Source organism: Rhipicephalus microplus, chromosome 1 (genome assembly GCF_043290135.1).
Source record: "Rhipicephalus microplus isolate Deutch F79 chromosome 1, USDA_Rmic, whole genome shotgun sequence".
NCBI lineage: Eukaryota > Metazoa > Arthropoda > Arachnida > Ixodida > Ixodidae > Rhipicephalus > Rhipicephalus microplus.
The window spans coordinates 293,648,159-293,665,508 of record NC_134700.1 but is presented as its reverse complement, the minus strand read 5'-3'; the positions used below and the strand labels follow the sequence as shown (position 1 = coordinate 293,665,508).

General features: G+C 45.8%; 1 protein-coding gene across 4 annotated transcripts in view; it reads right to left on the bottom strand.

Annotated features, from left to right (window-relative positions):
• Nucleotides 1–17,350, bottom strand: part of LOC142763884 (RNA polymerase II elongation factor ELL-like) — a 64,311-nt gene that overhangs the window by 21,857 nt on the left and 25,104 nt on the right. For 2 of the 4 annotated variants that reach the window (XM_075865167.1, XM_075865168.1), the window contains exons 2-3: nt 6,960–7,016; nt 35–213 (exon numbers count right to left, since the gene is read on the bottom strand). In XM_075865167.1, the coding sequence (XP_075721282.1) occupies nt 35–213; nt 6,960–7,016 (236 nt within the window). Of the gene's footprint in view, nt 1–34; nt 214–714; nt 851–6,959; nt 7,017–17,350 lie in introns of those variants that run through there. The other 2 variants (XM_075865170.1, XM_075865169.1) reach the window with 2 other exon arrangements.

Here is a 17,350-nt window from a genome sequence, read left to right as displayed (position 1 = left end):
CATATTGAAAGCAGTGTGTTTGCAATCAACTCACATTCCACTGTTCCGTTCCTTCTCGGGCAGTGCGTAGGCACTCTTCCAGGTCGGAGAATCTCTTCGACACAGATTCTATTGTGGAATGGAGGGCTTTGTACTCCTCATATTCGGCATTGAAGTCAGCCTTGTATCGATATCGCTGCTCCTCGCTTGTGATCTCAGTGTACTTGCTGCGTACTGTAAAAGAAAGCAAGAGATCATTGTTTTGCTCAAAGAAAATAACACAACATATGAAATAAAGTGAAATTCTCAAGCACTATTAAGGGAGCATTGACATCAAATTCGCGCATGTCAAGATTTTTGCATCCACGAGTAGTTATTGACCCTTAATAGCGATTCGTGACCCAGAATGCAGTTAAATGATTGATTGATATGTGGGGTTTAACGTCCCAAAACCACTATATGATTATGAGAGACGCCGTAGTGGAGGGCTCCGGAAATTTTGACCACCTGGGGTTCTTTAACGTGCACCCAAATCTGAGCAGAATGCAGTTAAAGGGCAAATAACTATATGTTTTATCGATTTATATCACCAATATTTAGCGCACTTCCCGCACAAACCCGCCATTTTTTTATGGCTGCCAGTGCTACCTCCAGACCGCGCCCTAGCTGAACACTTGTCCACAGAAAGAAGGAGACGCGAGGCTTAAATCCTCAGCCAACATTTTGTCTGCTCACATTCAGTCATGCTTGGTCACCAGCATCACCCTCAAAAGTGCCACCTAGGGTTGAAGGCGACATTCTGAAATTTGAAATCACCGCGATTTGTGAATCATCTTCACTTCAACACTTCACAAAACAGCTATTAAAAATTTATGCCTTTCCAAACAGCAACGAGGAGATGCCTGGGAACACATTTCATTTATTTATTTATCAATACTACAAACCTCAAAGAGGGTTTTAACAGAGTGGGTGTACATTTGTTAAGTTTACAATTGGGAAACAGAATAAAAATGAGACAAAGTATGTACATGTTTTGAGAAGACAAAAAAAAAAAGATATTGTCACGGGGTCGTGACGTGGCCCAAGACGGGAGACTTTATGTTGCGATTTAACTGTTTATTTGGGCGAACCTGTGCTCAATAAACGGAAAGTACGATTACAGTAGCAGTCTTGCACAGATAGCAGTGAACGGAGCGTCGGCCGTCGATCAACTACTGACAAGCGGCGAAGTGCGTCGGCATTTATACTCTTGCCATCGAATGTTCTAGCGTTGTCGCTGGCGGTGACGAGTGTTCCAGAATAATTTGTACAGTTCGCGGAATGGGCGTGATCTTATCGAAATGATCAACTACAGTACCGAAGCTTCTTGAAAACTGCAGGCGCAGTTTGTGCTGAGAATTGTGTAGTGTATTGGGGCGATAACAAAGCTTGAGGAATGGAATGTGGCATTGCCCCCCTCCGAAAAAGGCATCGTCCCGATGCTTTTAACTAAAGATGAAGGTACAACAATTATGCATGAAAGTACAATGAATAAATTACGACGTAGCAATAATACAAAAGACACTGTTTCAGTTTGTTAACGCGCATAAAACGGCTTGAGGCGCGCGACACGGACGACTTCAGGTAGTGATCGGCGTCGCTGAGAGTTCGTGATGCCGTCGGGGACAACCTCGTAATCAAGTGGGCCGAGACGTCGAACCACCCTGTACGGTCCGAAGTACCGTCGCAGAAGCTTTTCACTGAGTCCACGTCGGCGTATTGGCGTCCACACCAAAACACGTTCACCGGGCTGGTATTCCACGAAGCGTCGTCCAAGATTGTAACGGCGGCTGTCGGTCGTCTGTTAATTCTTGATACGGAGACTCGCGAGTTGTCGGGCTTCTACAGCGTGTTGAAGGTACTCACTCACATCGAGGTTTTCTTTGTAGGTGACGTTGGGTAACATGGCATCGAGTGTCGTTGCCGGCCTCCTTCCGTAGACCAATTTGTATGGAGATATCTGCGTCGTCTCCTGCACCGCCGTGTTGTATGTAAAGGTCGCGTAAGGAAGAATGGTGTCCCACGCCTTGTGTTCGACATTGACGTACATTGCCAGCATGTCGGCGATCGTCGTGTTTAGCCGCTCGGTGAGGCCGTTGGTCTGTGGGTGGTACGCTGTTGTCCGGCGGTGGTTTGTCTGGCTGTATGCCAAGATTGCTTGAGTTAGGTCAGCAGTAAATGCCATTCCTCTGTCGGTGATGAGGACCTCCGGGGTGCCGTGACATAGGACGATATATTCAACGAAGAACTTAGCTACCTCGGATGCACTGCCTTTGCGCAGGGCTTTTGTTTCGGCGTAGCGAGTGAGGTAGTCAGTAGCTACCACGATCCACTTGTTTTCGAAAGCCGACGTCGGGAACGGCCCAAGTAGGTCCATGCCAATCTGCTGGAATGGTCGGCGAGGTGGTTCAATTGGCTGCAGAAGTCCCGCTGGCCTTCTCGGTGGTGTCTTGCGTCGCCAACAGCAAGGTCTACCACCTGAGTACGGGCTTCTACAAGACAAGGCGCAGAAGACTAAGGCCATGACCGCGACTGTAGCGACAATGACAACCGTAGCGTCAAAACCGTGGCGACGGAAGTGCGATGGGGTGGCGTGTTGGCGTGGGCAACGAGGAGTGTTGTGGCGCACTACAGCCGCGTAGCTCATAGCTTCTGGCTTGGACAGCGGTGCTTGGGGAATTCGAAGCGATTGCCGAACTTCTTCTCGCACAATATCGAGAATCGGGAGTCCATGCTCCGAACGTGAGATGTTTTCTGCGGCGCATTCCTGCAAACATTCGCGAGCCTTGCTGGCAAAGAGAGGGCCGCTGCTTTACTAGAGACCTGGGTTCAGCTGCCAAATGAAAATGTTGCTATTTTCACAGAAGAGATGACCCCCCTATTCCGTCACACTGACCCAGACATGCTTGAGGAGAAGAAAGTTTGTTTCCTCATGCGAGAGGTACGGGGATCGATACCCCACACCTCCACCAGATGTCACGGGGTCGTGACGTGGCCGAAGACTGGAGACTTTATGTTGCGATTTAACTGTTTATTTGGGCGAACCTGTGCCCAGTAAACGGAAAGTCCGATTACAGTAGCAGTCTTGCACAGATAGCAGTGAACGGAGCATCGGCCATCGATCAACTACTGACAAGCGTCGAAGTGCGCCGGCATTTATACTCTTGCCATCGAATGTTCTAGCGTTTTCGCTGGTGGTGACGAGTGTTTCAGAATAATCTGTACAGTTTGCAGAGGGGGCGTGATCTTATCGAAATGATCAACTATAGTCCCGAAGCTTCTAGAAAACTGCAGGCGCGGTTTGCGCTGAGAATTGTGTAGTGTATTGGGGCGATAACAAAGCTTGAGGAATAGAAAGTGGCAATATCGACAGTTTGCAATGAACAGGCACAAGGGCATCCAACAGAATTAAATAAGCACTGTATTCAAGATGACCACCAGCGTAGAATGAACACTGCAGTGACTGAAATACACAGCATTACTTTATGTAATAGAACACACACAGTTATTGTACAAGCTGCGTAGTAAAAAGACTCAAGGATGATCGCAAAACAACATCGTTATTAAGATTATTCCATTCGGTAATTGTCGTGGGGAAAAAACGAATATTTGAATGTGGTATTATGGGTGGTGAATGGAGTCAATTTGAAAGCGTGCCTGCGTATTGTGGCATATCCAGTCAAAAAATGAAGTATGTGTGATAAGTCTACCTTAATATAACCTTTAACTAACTGAAACAAAAATTTCAATCTCAATACAGTGAGTCTCTGTGTTGGAGTTGGGAGGTTGGCTCTTACTAATAAACTTGTTATTGAAGTACAGCCATGCTTGCCTCAATTGTCTACATTAGAGAATTTCAGTATGCACAGCATTCTGATATACACAAAGAATTTTATAGAAAATTGGCATAGCGAATCTCCCTGGCCTTTCTCCGCCCTTCCTTCCCCGTCCTCCTCCTGGCATAGCGAATACACATCAGCAGAAAAACAGAACGCATCATTGGCCTGGTGTGCGACCGACGGCGGCACTGCGAACCGCGCGTGTATGACGTCACTTCGACGATGATTCGTGCGCTTTCGAGGCGCGGCGCTATGTAGAAATGACCATGGTAGTAAAACTCGTCAAAGAAGCAGTTCAATTGATTATATTGTGTGTGGTGGCTACAGACGCTCTTCTAAGAACCGTGTGTGTCCACTTTTAATGCTCATTTTCAAACCACAGCGTTTCGTTTCTTAAAACTGCGGTCGCTTGTCTTCGCGGCGAGTGCTACGCAATGGTGAAGTACTGCTCTGTACCACCCGTGAAAAGGGCGTTAGCTTTCACAAACATTTTAACGTCTCGAAACTGGGCAAGAAGAAACTCAGAAAGGGAAAGCGCCTCACGCCTTCATCAACCGTGTGCAGCAAGCACTTCGCTAACGTGCCACTCTTCAGTATGCTTGCAACCGTGTTTGAGTACCTCGCCGGCACTTCAGCCATTCATTTCACGCAGGCTACAGACACACACGTACGCAGTCAACTTTACCAGGTGAGGTGCCATCCCAAAAACTATTGCAAAGGCCCCTAGACAGGGAGCCGACGACGCGGCCACCGAATCGCCTCGGGTAAGCCCACCTCATTAGCGCAGCTGAGCAGTGAAGGACGCCCTTTTCACGGGTGGCACAGAGCAGTACTTCACCATTGCGTAGCACTCGCCGCAAAGACAAGCGGCCGCAGTTTTAAAAAACAAAACGCTGTGCTTTGAAAATGAGCATTAAAAGCTCATTTTCAAAGCACAGCGTTTTGAAGCACAGTCAATCGACCGTTTGTGGCATCTTGACTGCCGAAGCAGCAATTTAAACAGCTGCTATACAGTGAATATGTCATGCATTGTTTGCGAATGCCAGAGTGGTGGAAATCAGCGATTCTCACTCATGTCCTCGTGTTCAGTGCCACTACCGTAGCACAGCAGAAAAAAATACCGGAAGGAGAAAGGCAGGCGTGCCCTTTTCTTTAGAATCCTTGTGAAAGCTAATGTCCTTTTCATGGGTGGACGAAGCACTCTGAGGCACAGAGCAGTACTTTATTATTGCACAGCACTCGATCCCCACGGGGTGTTCTGTGGAGAGTTTGCAAGTCCACGTGTTTTTAGGACTAGAGCCGCGATGGTGATGCGATCTGCATTGACAGCATTGACTACCCATTCAACAACGTTGCCTGCGTCGTACACCGCCACGCCGTTTTCTCAAGCTATATATGTTTCTCAAGCTATATCTACATGCTTTTAAATGCTCGAGAAAAGCACGCTTATTGAAATTTTGACTAATTAGTATCGCACTGTGCAAACTGCAGGTGTCGAGCGAGAATATTCACACATAGCTTCACTTTCTTACCAGAAATGCGGTTGGCGGCATCAGCGTGCTCATCGGCCATGTGGGAGGTTTCTTGGCCCTGTCGATTTGGCCACAACTAAAATAAACTCAAAAATTCGTTGCGGGTGTTAGTTGACCCTGGCGAGGCTGTTCGTTCGACAAAGGTCTCGCCAGAAGCAGATGATCCGCACACAGGAGCAGCAGCTGCTGCAGTATGGTGGACAGTGGAGTCCACAAACTGACGTCACATGCGAGAGGGCACCACTCCAAGATCTCGAGGCCAATAACAATTTGATGCTTGTCATGTTCTTCTTTGTGCCGCCAAATGGCCCCACCTACCCAGCCTCTTGAAGTTATAGCTGCAGTAACCCAGTGTTATGCTAGTGCAAAGAAGTCCACTTACAAACTAAAATTCACTACTCAGCAATGATATTCAGATATCTATTTGCTACTGCACTTTGATAGCATGGGGTCACGTTGGCATGTATCGTACGAGTAATGACACTACATAATCATTCCTCTTTTTTCCACGCTTCCTACAACACAACTGCAGCTCTCAATGGTTCCCTGACATGCTGACCAACGAACATACATTGAATCATGCCGTGTCCTCTTGCCCGTCTTCTAGAGGCGGTTTTCTTCTTGTAATTTCATGAAACCTTTCAAAGTGGCACGATGAAGATCAGGCATGAAGAGTCAGTGCATTGGCACCACTATAAAAAACATTGGAATCATTGATGTCATGGCTGCTAGCGCATTATCAATCAGGATGGTATGCGCCACACCGAACAGATCACAGAAGTGTCGATGTCACAGGGTGCTGAAAGCAGTTTTAAGCTTCCATACGATCTTTGCCCTTAAAATAAAGTAACTTACAGGTGACAGACTTGCTCAGCTCGAACGTGGAGCAATAACTCTGGGAAGCCCAGCAAGCAGAGGAATATGCCAAGGACCAGCAGCCCTTTGACAAAGCCTAGGTGGGATCCAGGCCCACCCGCCAATTCGCAGTGCTCTGAATAGAGTTATTTGGTCTGATCTGATCTGAGGTGACAAACGCCATTCAAATTTGGTCAAAAATACCGATGCATACCGAGTAATTACATGAAGAACACATCTTCAGCTTGAAATTATATGGCAGCTCCCCTTTAACAATTTGATTTTTATGTGTGGTGCTTCATGCTTGTCAAGTTGAGGTGATCCTAACAAGACTAGACAGTTATAGAAAGCAGCTGTTGAATTCTTTTTCAGCATACATGGCTTCAAAATAATATTTACAATGCCACTTGTATGTTATATTTCTGTTGATATTCTGTTCGAAAGTTATGCCTAGGCCTACAATGATAAAAGTGAGTGATGCGTCAATGAAGGTCTATGGAAGCCAAGTTAACAATCAACAGCTGGCACATGGCTGAACTCTGCAAACAATTCATCAAGGGATGCTGAGGTACCACATATCAATAGATGTATATTTTCACACGAGACATTAGTGATCAAGCCACTATAGAACACATACTTTAAAGATGTGACACTGCTTTGCCGAAGGATATCATTCTAGATAAAACCGGTAAATCCACACACTTAAGTGACATACTCTGGAACTTGGTTTGTGGAATTTGGTGAAGGTGGGGAGCTGGAGAAACACCAGTGACTGCAAAAGAAAAATGATGTCACATTTTTAAAGGTGTGAAAGTGAAAATTAAGTGCGACATAAATTTAAAGGGGCCCTGCAACACTTTTGGGACAGCCTTATTTAGCACGGGAAAGTGTGTAGCGATGATTACTGAGACAAATGCAACAAGAATGATGGAAATTGGTGCATGGAAAGTGAAGTTATCAGTCCTCAAAGTTCAAAACACAAGCAGACGGCGAAAAGAAACGTTCTCTCTCTCATTCCACTCGCCTGCTGACGTCAAAGACAGCTTCGAATGACAGCGCTCGTCTCTCAAAAACATTCCGGAAATGTCACTTCACGGTGGCCTTCACACAATACCTTGCTATCGCTCTTTTTGACGATGTCGCTAGCATGGTTACTCCGAACCACGTGCGTTAGGTAGCAGACGCTCCCACGGTCACACTGTATAAGATACACACATACGCTTTGGGCGGGGTCACTTCTAGGCTTGCATGCAAGACACGTTTCTACGTTGACACCGGCGCCCACCGCCTGTCGCATTTTTGGCTCGCTAAAAACACGGCGCACATTTCCACTTTTAGCTTCTGGCGTACCATAGCCTCGTTCACAGGCTAAATGTTGTGTTTGTTGTTCCGAAAATACATCATTTAGAAAGAGAAATGATTTCTTTCTGAGAAAGTATAAAAAAGGTTTTTGCTGTTTTTAGCATTCACTCGTAAGGCCTAGCTACCACCAAATGAATATTACATGCTATTTCTCGTGTCAAGCCAATCAAAAGCGAACAGTGTTTGTCGTCACGGCACTTGACCCGACGTCACTTCCCATAACAATAATAGCCAATGTGTGTAGCCGTAGTCTGAAATCAAGGTAGTTTGTCCCATGGATTAAAATTATAACAGCATCAATTTCGGCATTTTCGTGTGCGCACCAATATCGGCGCGTTCCACAGCACCAGAAGAACAGATAAAAAATACCTGCTCAAACAGTGCCGCAGGCATACTTTAATGCTACCAAAATTCGCATGCGTCTTGCATGCAAGTCGAGAAGTGACCCGCACAAAGCGTATGTGTATATCTTAGCCAAGAACAATATTCCACAAATAAGAAAACTAGGCGAATATTCGAATGCTTGGAATATTCAAATGAATAGTTGAGTATTCGAATTCACTTCAGTTCAAATTTGAATTATCGAATATTTTCGAAGTATTCGCAATGAACGAATGAATAGGTGTAACGTATGAAGCCATGGTAGTGGAAGCCGAGGAAGAAGAAGCAGGGATGGAATAAACATGGCGTATGAGCCAGGCCACGACTCCCATTCATCATAGCATCACACGAGTCGATGGGATGGAGACCTGCCGGCCCCTTCATCAATCGCTCAACATCGACGCAGTTCTCCGCAAGACACCCTGACCATACATAGACTACCGTACAAGCGCCTAGCATTACGCATCGACCAGCATCATGTCAGAACCATCTGCCGACCTTAACATCCCCAAGTAAACTGGATCAGCGGACGAAGTACCCGTAGAAGACTGGTTCAACCTCTTCGAGCTCCACGCCACCGCTGCATCCTGGTCGGAATGGGAGGTGATCACAAACTTCACTGACTACATCTCCGGTAAGGCATTCAAGTTTTACTTCACCCACATCTTTGAGAACGACGAATCGTGGCAAAAGATAAAAAAAGAGATGATTACCCATTTCAATGACTATGACAAGGACTTTTTTATTACCGACCATCTGAAGACAATCGCTCTCAGGCCGGCACAGTCCTCGTGCTTTTATCAAGACACATAGTTTTCTATCAGGTTTCTATTCTGCACGAAAGTCGCTAGATTCAAAATCGTCGCTCGAACCTATGACACGAGACGTTGCTCACCCTACTGCTCCTCTGCATGCTTCATCTCGCACACATGGTCCACCACCTGGTTTTCTACCACGCAGCTTTTAAAGGCTCCTAACGGTCGCTATTCGTGTCATAAGGACACCTTGTTCACGGTAGACCAGCTGACGCATGGGGAAAATACCAAACAACACCATGACGACTTGAAGAGTGAAAATCAGTCTTCACGCATAGGAGCAGCTTACTTCCCCGTCTCTCACACTTGGCCCACCTCCTGGTTTTCCATCACTTGGCTCTTTCGTCGCTTACACGCCCACTACAGTCGAAAAAGAGCTGCAGAACTCCGAAGATACTCAGCCAAGCCCAGGGCCTACCGTCCATATTCATGCATCAGAACTGCTGATCTCCAAAGTTGCGGACACAGAGAAATTGTCCCAAGCAAAATCCGACCAAATCAAGCCTTTGTCGATGTCGCTGTCAAGTTCCCAGCCACCTGAGAGTCCAACCAACACAGGAGGCTTGGAAGAATCAACTCTCAAGCACTGCCCTGTGCCAGAAGCATCCATTAAGAAAAGCGTTGCAAGAGCCTACAAAGAGCTTCCTGTCATTTCTACAGCACCGTAGACTAGCCAAAATCTGCAGTTCAAACCTGGTGATGCCATGTCACCTGTGGTACCCTCATACAGTGCTCACCAGTTCAAGAATCGAACCAATTCAGAAGTACATCATACATCAAACCTCATACACAGTTGTCTTTCAGAAGCGTCCGTAATGAGCCACGTCACCGAAGCCTCTAAAGAGCATGCTAGCAATGATGGCGCACCACCAACTATGCCCGATAAGCAAGACACCAGCTCACAATGCACCAGCTGCCTACAGAACACGTCAACTTGCGAAGGAAATGAATGCCCAATTCCGAAACGGGTTCCACTATAGCCATCTCCTGAGCAACATCAGCACAGCAAGCAAAGCCAGGTCCACAAACACATGCGACCACGAGAGAGACTGCAACAAAGGCATCCAGGAACGTGAAATCCAACGGAAGCGCGTTCGCCAATTTAAGAACATAGGAAAATAAGATCTCCAACCCAAAGACCATTCTCGCACAAAGGAAAGTCACCAGAGACGCTCCCTGTGCCTGCTTTTACACCGACTGCGACACCACAGAAAACGCCGAGAAAGACGTGGAAGCACTGCTTGCACACTGCAAGCACTCAGGCACTCCGTCACAGTCTGTCAAAAAGCTCGCAAACAAGAAACACGGGGAGTGCACCATTCACGACAAAAAATCCGACCTTGACGACATCCGAGCTGCCAATGCAACAAGGTGTTCCAACCTTGCTCAGTTCTCACAAGAGTTCAAGCAGTATTGTTAGTATTCATGTGTAGCCCACTCCGTGGCCCACTCTCTCCGGAACGCAACAGTCAACCTCCCCACCAGAGTTGTTACAGAATTCACTGGACTGCTCCCTTGGCCTTGAAGATTTAGTAAGATTGTGGAACTCCGTCGGGACGTGAAACTGTGAATTTGGGCATTATTTTGTTTAATCTCTTCTTCAATTTGTTGTAGTTTGTAAACGGTGCCATCTTTTGGTGGGGGGGGGGGGGGAAGAATGCTGTGTCGTAGAAAGGCAGTTATTGATGGTAGAGGCAGATGAAGAAGTCAGAATAGAATAAACATGGCGAATGAGTTAGGCCACGTCTCCTATTCATCATAGCGTCACATGGGTGTATAATAGTCTACATGTCATTGCCTGTGAAGGTGGTTTCACTACAGTGTAGGAGTGCTAAGCCCTGAAAGCACCTATCAAGGGGAAATTGGCTTTGCCGCGAAGCCCCCCTTCAAATTTAAAGGGGCCCTACAACACTTACTGAACATGGTAAGAAAACGCTGCCGATCGGTAGTCGAAGCTACCGATAACATGCGAGAAAAATATTACAGCGCTGCACGCGGCCTGTAATTCACAATAAATTTTCAAAGATAAAAATTGCTTTCTTCCCTCGGCAAATGACACTACAAGCTCAAAAATCACTTGTCACAGCCAATAAGGAATATTTGGCTCTGGTCACAGCCATTGGTTGATTTGAGCATAGCGTGCTCGTCGTTACTGAGGCCGCCGCTTGTCCATGAGTACGTGGGCGATCGCACTGAAAAGCCGGGCAAAAAAAAAAAAAAAAGATGCTCAAGGTCACGAGGCGCGTGTGATGTATCTTCTTTCGCCGTGCCATTCATCCCTGCTTAGCCTCCAGCTATTTTGTCGGGACGAGAAGAGAGAATGCAACTGCAGCGTGTGACAAATTTTTGGAACTCTGCTCTTACCGAACTGATTCTAGAAACTTTGCGGCGGTAGATTTGTGAGGCAACAAGCATGTATACTGGCTCCATGGCTACTTGAAAAAGTGTTGCAGGGCCCCTTTAAAGGAACATGTTACCCTCAAATCAATTCTTAATTTTATTAAGCTTGTTATGGTGGCTTACATGCTCTAAGTATAAAGGATTTTAGAATGTTAAGTATCTTACAGGTTATCACTGGCATCCTAATGAAACTACTACTCAAGGTTGTTTCAACTTCCTTTGAGCAAAAAAAAAAAATTGGCATTTGCATAGAGCCCGTATTTCACTTCAAAAGAAATATTGTGCAGGTTAGGTCATGATAAATATTCCCTTTTTTATGTCATACATACCATTTCAATTCGATTCGATATTATTCTATCAAAATCACTATTCGCTTCAAACCTAAAATTTACTATTCGCACAAGCCTAAAGAAAATGGAAGTAAAGAGCAGTGCAGTGACATAAAATTGCTAATGATTGCAGGACTACTAAATGTAGGAAAGTTTCCAAGCAAAAGAATTTACAGCAATGTGGCCGATATAAAAAAAAAAAAAGATGCAGCTCGCACTAACTCGCACAAGGACACAGCACCTAGCTGGTATTGGCTTTTACCCTCTGCCCCTCGCTCTACAAAAGCTATGCTTTTTCTCTGTTTCTTTTTTTTACATCAAAAGCTATAAGGAGTCCCAACAGCCGTTTTTGGCACTTTAGTTGTCAGCCACCACCACTGGCATCGATAACAGCTATCACTCGAAATAAGAGAGAAAAAAACGAAATGAGAAAAATATTCAGTATAGAACAGCGTCCAACCTGGACCCCCTCTGTGGCAGTCCCGTATTCTACCCCAGAGCCATGCCGCTGCTTAGAACTCCTTCACAAAAAGACCCTCTACAGGCTTCATGTCGGCAAGGAACGATGTTAAAACTTGCGAGAGGTAGAAGAAAGAAATAACAACCAGGCATCACACAATACGAATTGCATAACGAGTGTGTCGTCGAATGCTGCCGACCCATTACAAAGGGCTCATCCATAACTGATCCAGCCACACCATTTACAAAGTGCACACAATGCTGTACAGGTGTGTCTTGATTGATTTGTGGGGTTTAACTTCCCAAAACCATGATATGATTATGACAGACGCCGTAGTAGAGGGCTCCGGAAATTTCGACGACCTGGGCTTCTTTGATGTGCGCTCAAATCTGAGCACACGAGCCTACAACGTTTCTGCCTCCATCAGAAATGCAGCCGTGTACTTTAGCCACTAGACCACCGTGGCGAGGCGCTTTACAGGTGTGTCGCAGGTACCGCAGTTCCCCACAGATTACCAATAATTGCATATTGGATGCTCTCCTACTTCACAAAATTATGATTTACCTCACAAGTGTTGCCAAGAAAGCCTACAAGGCCCTCATGATCTGTTTCCTCAGGACCACAATAAAGTTCTTTCTCTCTCTCTCAACCACATGCACTGCCAGAACAGAGCATGCGATTACCTGTTTTGGTGAAGCACAAAGATAAAGACATGCAAGAGATTATTGAAGCTCAAACTATCTCTCGCTACAGTGAGACATGCATTAGTGCCCCATCAATTGACCTTCAGATAAGGAGACAGCCCTTTTTGGCTGGCAAGTGATTGGACAGTTGTGGCGCCTCTGTATATGGATGAAATTGTTTGATGGTTCTTGGAAATAAAGTTGTTGAAGGTAATTCATCGTGGTGTCGTGTCTCTCTTATGTCCCTGCCTGCTAGCGCTGAATATATTTTGAATTCAGTTAACCTGCATGTCGAAAAATGGCAATACTAAAGTAAAAGAAACATGATGTAACGTTTGTGTGTCAGTAGTTCTATTAGGAAAAGTATTTTTGGGAGCTCGTTTTCTAATAAAGTAAATAAAGTTTGTGTTATTAATACAGTGATGCTAACTAACATTTATAACAAATTTTCCCGTACAAAGAACCTAATTTCATATTTTGCTACAACAAGCAAATTATGAAATCTTTTTCGGTGATTCTTCTGTTTGGAAGTGGGAAATAAACAAGTACTTGTCGAATATTTAAAGTAAGTTTGATGAGAACGGCAAAGTGCCTTTTACGCTTGACATTTTGTATAAACTGCCCAGGACATTATTATTTATTCTATATCAGTAACAATGACTATGGTATATAATAAAAAAGCACCACCATCAACAGCCCCTTTCACCAGTACAGTAGAGTAACTACTGTTTGAAACTAACACATTCTGTATGCAAGAACAAATGTGGAAATATATTGCTCTAAATTTGGCAGCGCACGTCCCCCACTCAATGTTATGCAGGGTCCCTGGAGGCGCCCTACTGAGGGTTCAAGTTAGAGCAATGCAGATATTTAGAAGCATGCAGATGAGCAACATCAGCTGCACAGGGACATGTGTACAATTTAGAGCTATAAAACACGAACAGCTTCGCACGGCTGTAAGCATTACTACTACTGGCAGGCGTGAGTGAATCAGAGTAGCGGCATGTACAGGGGCCCCAAAAGTAAAAGTGAGCGGGCAAGCTGAGGCTACACTAGGCACTATATCAGCAGATGCACTGCAGATAGTGAGAGTGTGTCGGCATATCTGGCTGATCCATCCCACTTATCTGATGCTTGCCTTATTGCCAGCTCGCGATCTTCAGGGGTGATTTCAGTGCTTTACGCATTTGTTTGCCCGCTTTGTGAAGAAATTTTCAGAAGCGTGCACTTTCTCTATTGGCACTATTTTGAACTCTGGTGACCATGATGGTGGCAGGGCGGCTTCACTCCAGCCAGCAACAAGTCAAGCATCAGATTATCAGGATGGGTCAGCCAGATATGCTGATGCAAGCTCGCTACGTGAAGTGCACCTGCTGATAGATCGCACTCGCACAGTTTTGCCCGGCTTGGCCACAGCTTGCATGCTCTATTTTACTTAGGGGGGCACCTGTATAGGATTTGCAACCTGGCCACTCGAGGCCTCATCTGCTCAAAGATTGCACATGACTTCAACTTCCCCTCATTTTCATAATAAATGGTATTTCTTATTGGCCTCATCTGCTCAAAGATTGCACATGACTTCAACTTCCCCTCATTTTCATAATAAATGGTATTTCTTATTAAAGAAAAAAAAAAAAAAAAGCACCATCACAAAGTTACGGGGCGGAATTAAATTTTAGATATGAGGACAAATTAAATACATGGGCAACTTTGCACCTTTTGAAGCCATGAACTCATGTGTTGCAGGTCATGTTCAGTGTGGCTGTAATATTTTCTACGCAAGACGACAGGAAATGGCACAACAATGTCCGATATATGTAGTGCCTATAGAAAGGTTCCAAGTGACATCCTGAGCTCAAGGCGCTAATGGTGTCTACCACCATATCAGTGCTCCATGGCTGTGCAGGTGTTCTCTGGTGGAGGGCTTCATCTGTTCTGTCGAAACGGAGAGCGGTGACGAAAAACTGTGTGCATGACAGTGTGAAAATGCTAAAGTGTGGTCGGATAGAGCGCGTTTAAGTACGCAAAAACTACCAATATGGTCGTGCTGCCGTTCCAATGCTGGCGCCATCTCTGTGACCCAAAACAACAGGCCACTTACATAAACTGTTTCATTCAAGAAAGGGAAGATGAAAGGTTGCTGATCAGATAAGGAGTGAGAGAGAGCGTAGAACGTGATGAACTTTTACGTTATTTTGTGAACCATAACTTTCAGTTATTCCAGCCTACGGGTGATTGCTGGCTTTTCCCAAATTATTGACATGAATTCCTTGAATTATATAGTCATGACAGCTTTGGCCGGCTTCTACAGCCTGTGACGCCTCCCAGTGATCCATTTGAGCAAGGTGGCATTGACCTCATGGGTCCTTTTCCACGCTTGTAAAAAGGCAATGGATGGACGGTAGCATGCGCCGATTATGTTACCACTACTGCGAGACAGCCGCCGTGCCATATATGAATGCTGGCCAAGCCTCCTCCTTCCTCCTGCTCTCGATGACACTGCGCTGTGGCTTTCCTCGCATCAAAATAAGTGATTAGGGAAGACGTTGCCGAGGAACTCCAGCGTATGTGTGGCTCAGAATTTTGACATTCGACAGTTTACCATCCACAGAAGAAAGGCCTTTGCCAAACGAACAAACCAAATATTGGTGAATACGCTGTCAATGTACATGGCATCCAATTTATGAACTGGGACAAGGTGTTACCACTCATCACATATGCCTTCAACATTGCCCCACACGAGACACCGGCCACAGCCTTTTCTTTCTCCTTTATGTTCGACCTCTTCATTATACCCTGGACCCCATCTTTTCGTTCTCTGATAATCAAAATCTTTTTTTGGCCGAAACTCTTTGTCTTGCCATCTTACCCGCCTGTGCACCATAGCATCACAAGACCAATCAAAGCTCCGCTATTATAGCAAGCACCGGCATGTCACCTATGCACCTGGTGACCTTGTCCTGGTGTGGAAGTTTATGAGCAAGCGTGGCTTGTGCCAAATGCTCCTCACCCACTACACTGGCCCATTCATCGTTCTTGAGCACTTCAGTGCAGTTGATTATAAACTAGCATGACTGACAGCTGGTGGGAGACGATCCACAAAGACCGAGGTAACCCGTGTGACTTGCCTCAAAGCTTTCAGATGACAGGACGATGCGTAAAATGCGCAGTGCGCTTCGCCTGTGAGAGATTGATATGTGGGGTTTAACGTCCCAAAACCACTATATGATTATGAGAGACGCCGTAGTGGAGGGCTCCGGAAATTTAGACCACCTGGGGTTCTTTAATGTGCACCCAAATCTGAGCACACGGGCCTACAACATTTCCGCCTCCATCGGAAATGCAGCCGCCGCAGCCGGTATTCGAACCCGCGCCCTGCGGGTCAGCAGCCGAGTACCTTGGCCACTAAACCACCGCGGTGGGGCTCGCCTGTGAGAGAGAAAATATTAGGCCGTGTATGTGCCCGACTCGGAAGAGAGAGAAGTGTGGAGGTTGGAAAAAGATCTTTTGGCAGCTTTGTCCCGTGCGGTCTTGCTATTCGAGCCTTCTGTTCAATAAACCCCCAAACTCCTACTTAGAGGGGGGGGGGGGGGGGGGCTGGGCCTGGTTAAGCTCATTGTAACATGAAGCACTTACGCCAAGCACACTGTTCAGCGGAGCTTGATTTGTTGCTTCTTGGTAGCTGGAAGAATAGGCAATAGGCACCTCCACTTGGGATGGGGGGTACGAGCAACGCACCCCCCCATCACAAGTTCACTAACACTGGCCGTTAGGGGAACGCAGAAAACAGACACACTAAGACGCGCATTCACGTAAAGTTCTTAAAAGAGCTAAAGTTGCGCCAACCACACCCCTTCGCCTCTGCCTCTTCTCTCAGCAGCTGTCCAGCAAGAAACTATGGACACAGGCAAACCCTCTCCCGGTGCACAGAGGAGGGTAAGATGATGCAGCCATAGAGTTTCCTAAAATTAACTAGAGGGGACTCTGGCGCTGCGATCGTTCAGCGACCATGGAAATTATGGGTAGTATACAGGTTTACCTAGTCTTCATACTTTCGGGCTTCGAATCGCACTTGTGGCTTCATTTGTTGTTACGTTTCGGTTTTGTTTTAAAGGAAAAAAATGAACCCTTTTTAACTTTGTGACCCAATTTGAAATGGTAAGCCTAAAAGGTCAAGGTAATGAAGTACAATTTTTGTACATTTGCTGATTTTCGTTTCATAACAAAGCAGCTCCAAGGCACGCGAAGCCAACGGGAGCCAAAAGTACGAAAACTAGACAAACCCGTGCATTACCCATTATTTCCCACAGCCGGTCTACAAGCATGCAATTGCTCCCTTCTTTTACGGCCTAAGCAGCAGCCATGAGTACGATGGAGCTGTTTCTATACAGTGACGACAGCACGCTTTGTGTGATAAGGTCGTGAGTCAACTCTTGAAACCACATTTTACGGCATATTCACTGCATTGTAAATCAGCTGTGCCCGGCCACTTTCTCATAATTACTTCTTCCACTTGTAGGAAATGATGAGAGTAGTAGAGGTGCATGTGGGGACAGTTTGGTTTCTCTGCATTCGTGCATTGGGCAGTATATATACACTCACAACGCTACAAAAATCTCGTTTTTAAAGGCTCGAACACCTTATATGCCCCGAATTTGAAAATCTTTAAGGCTAGT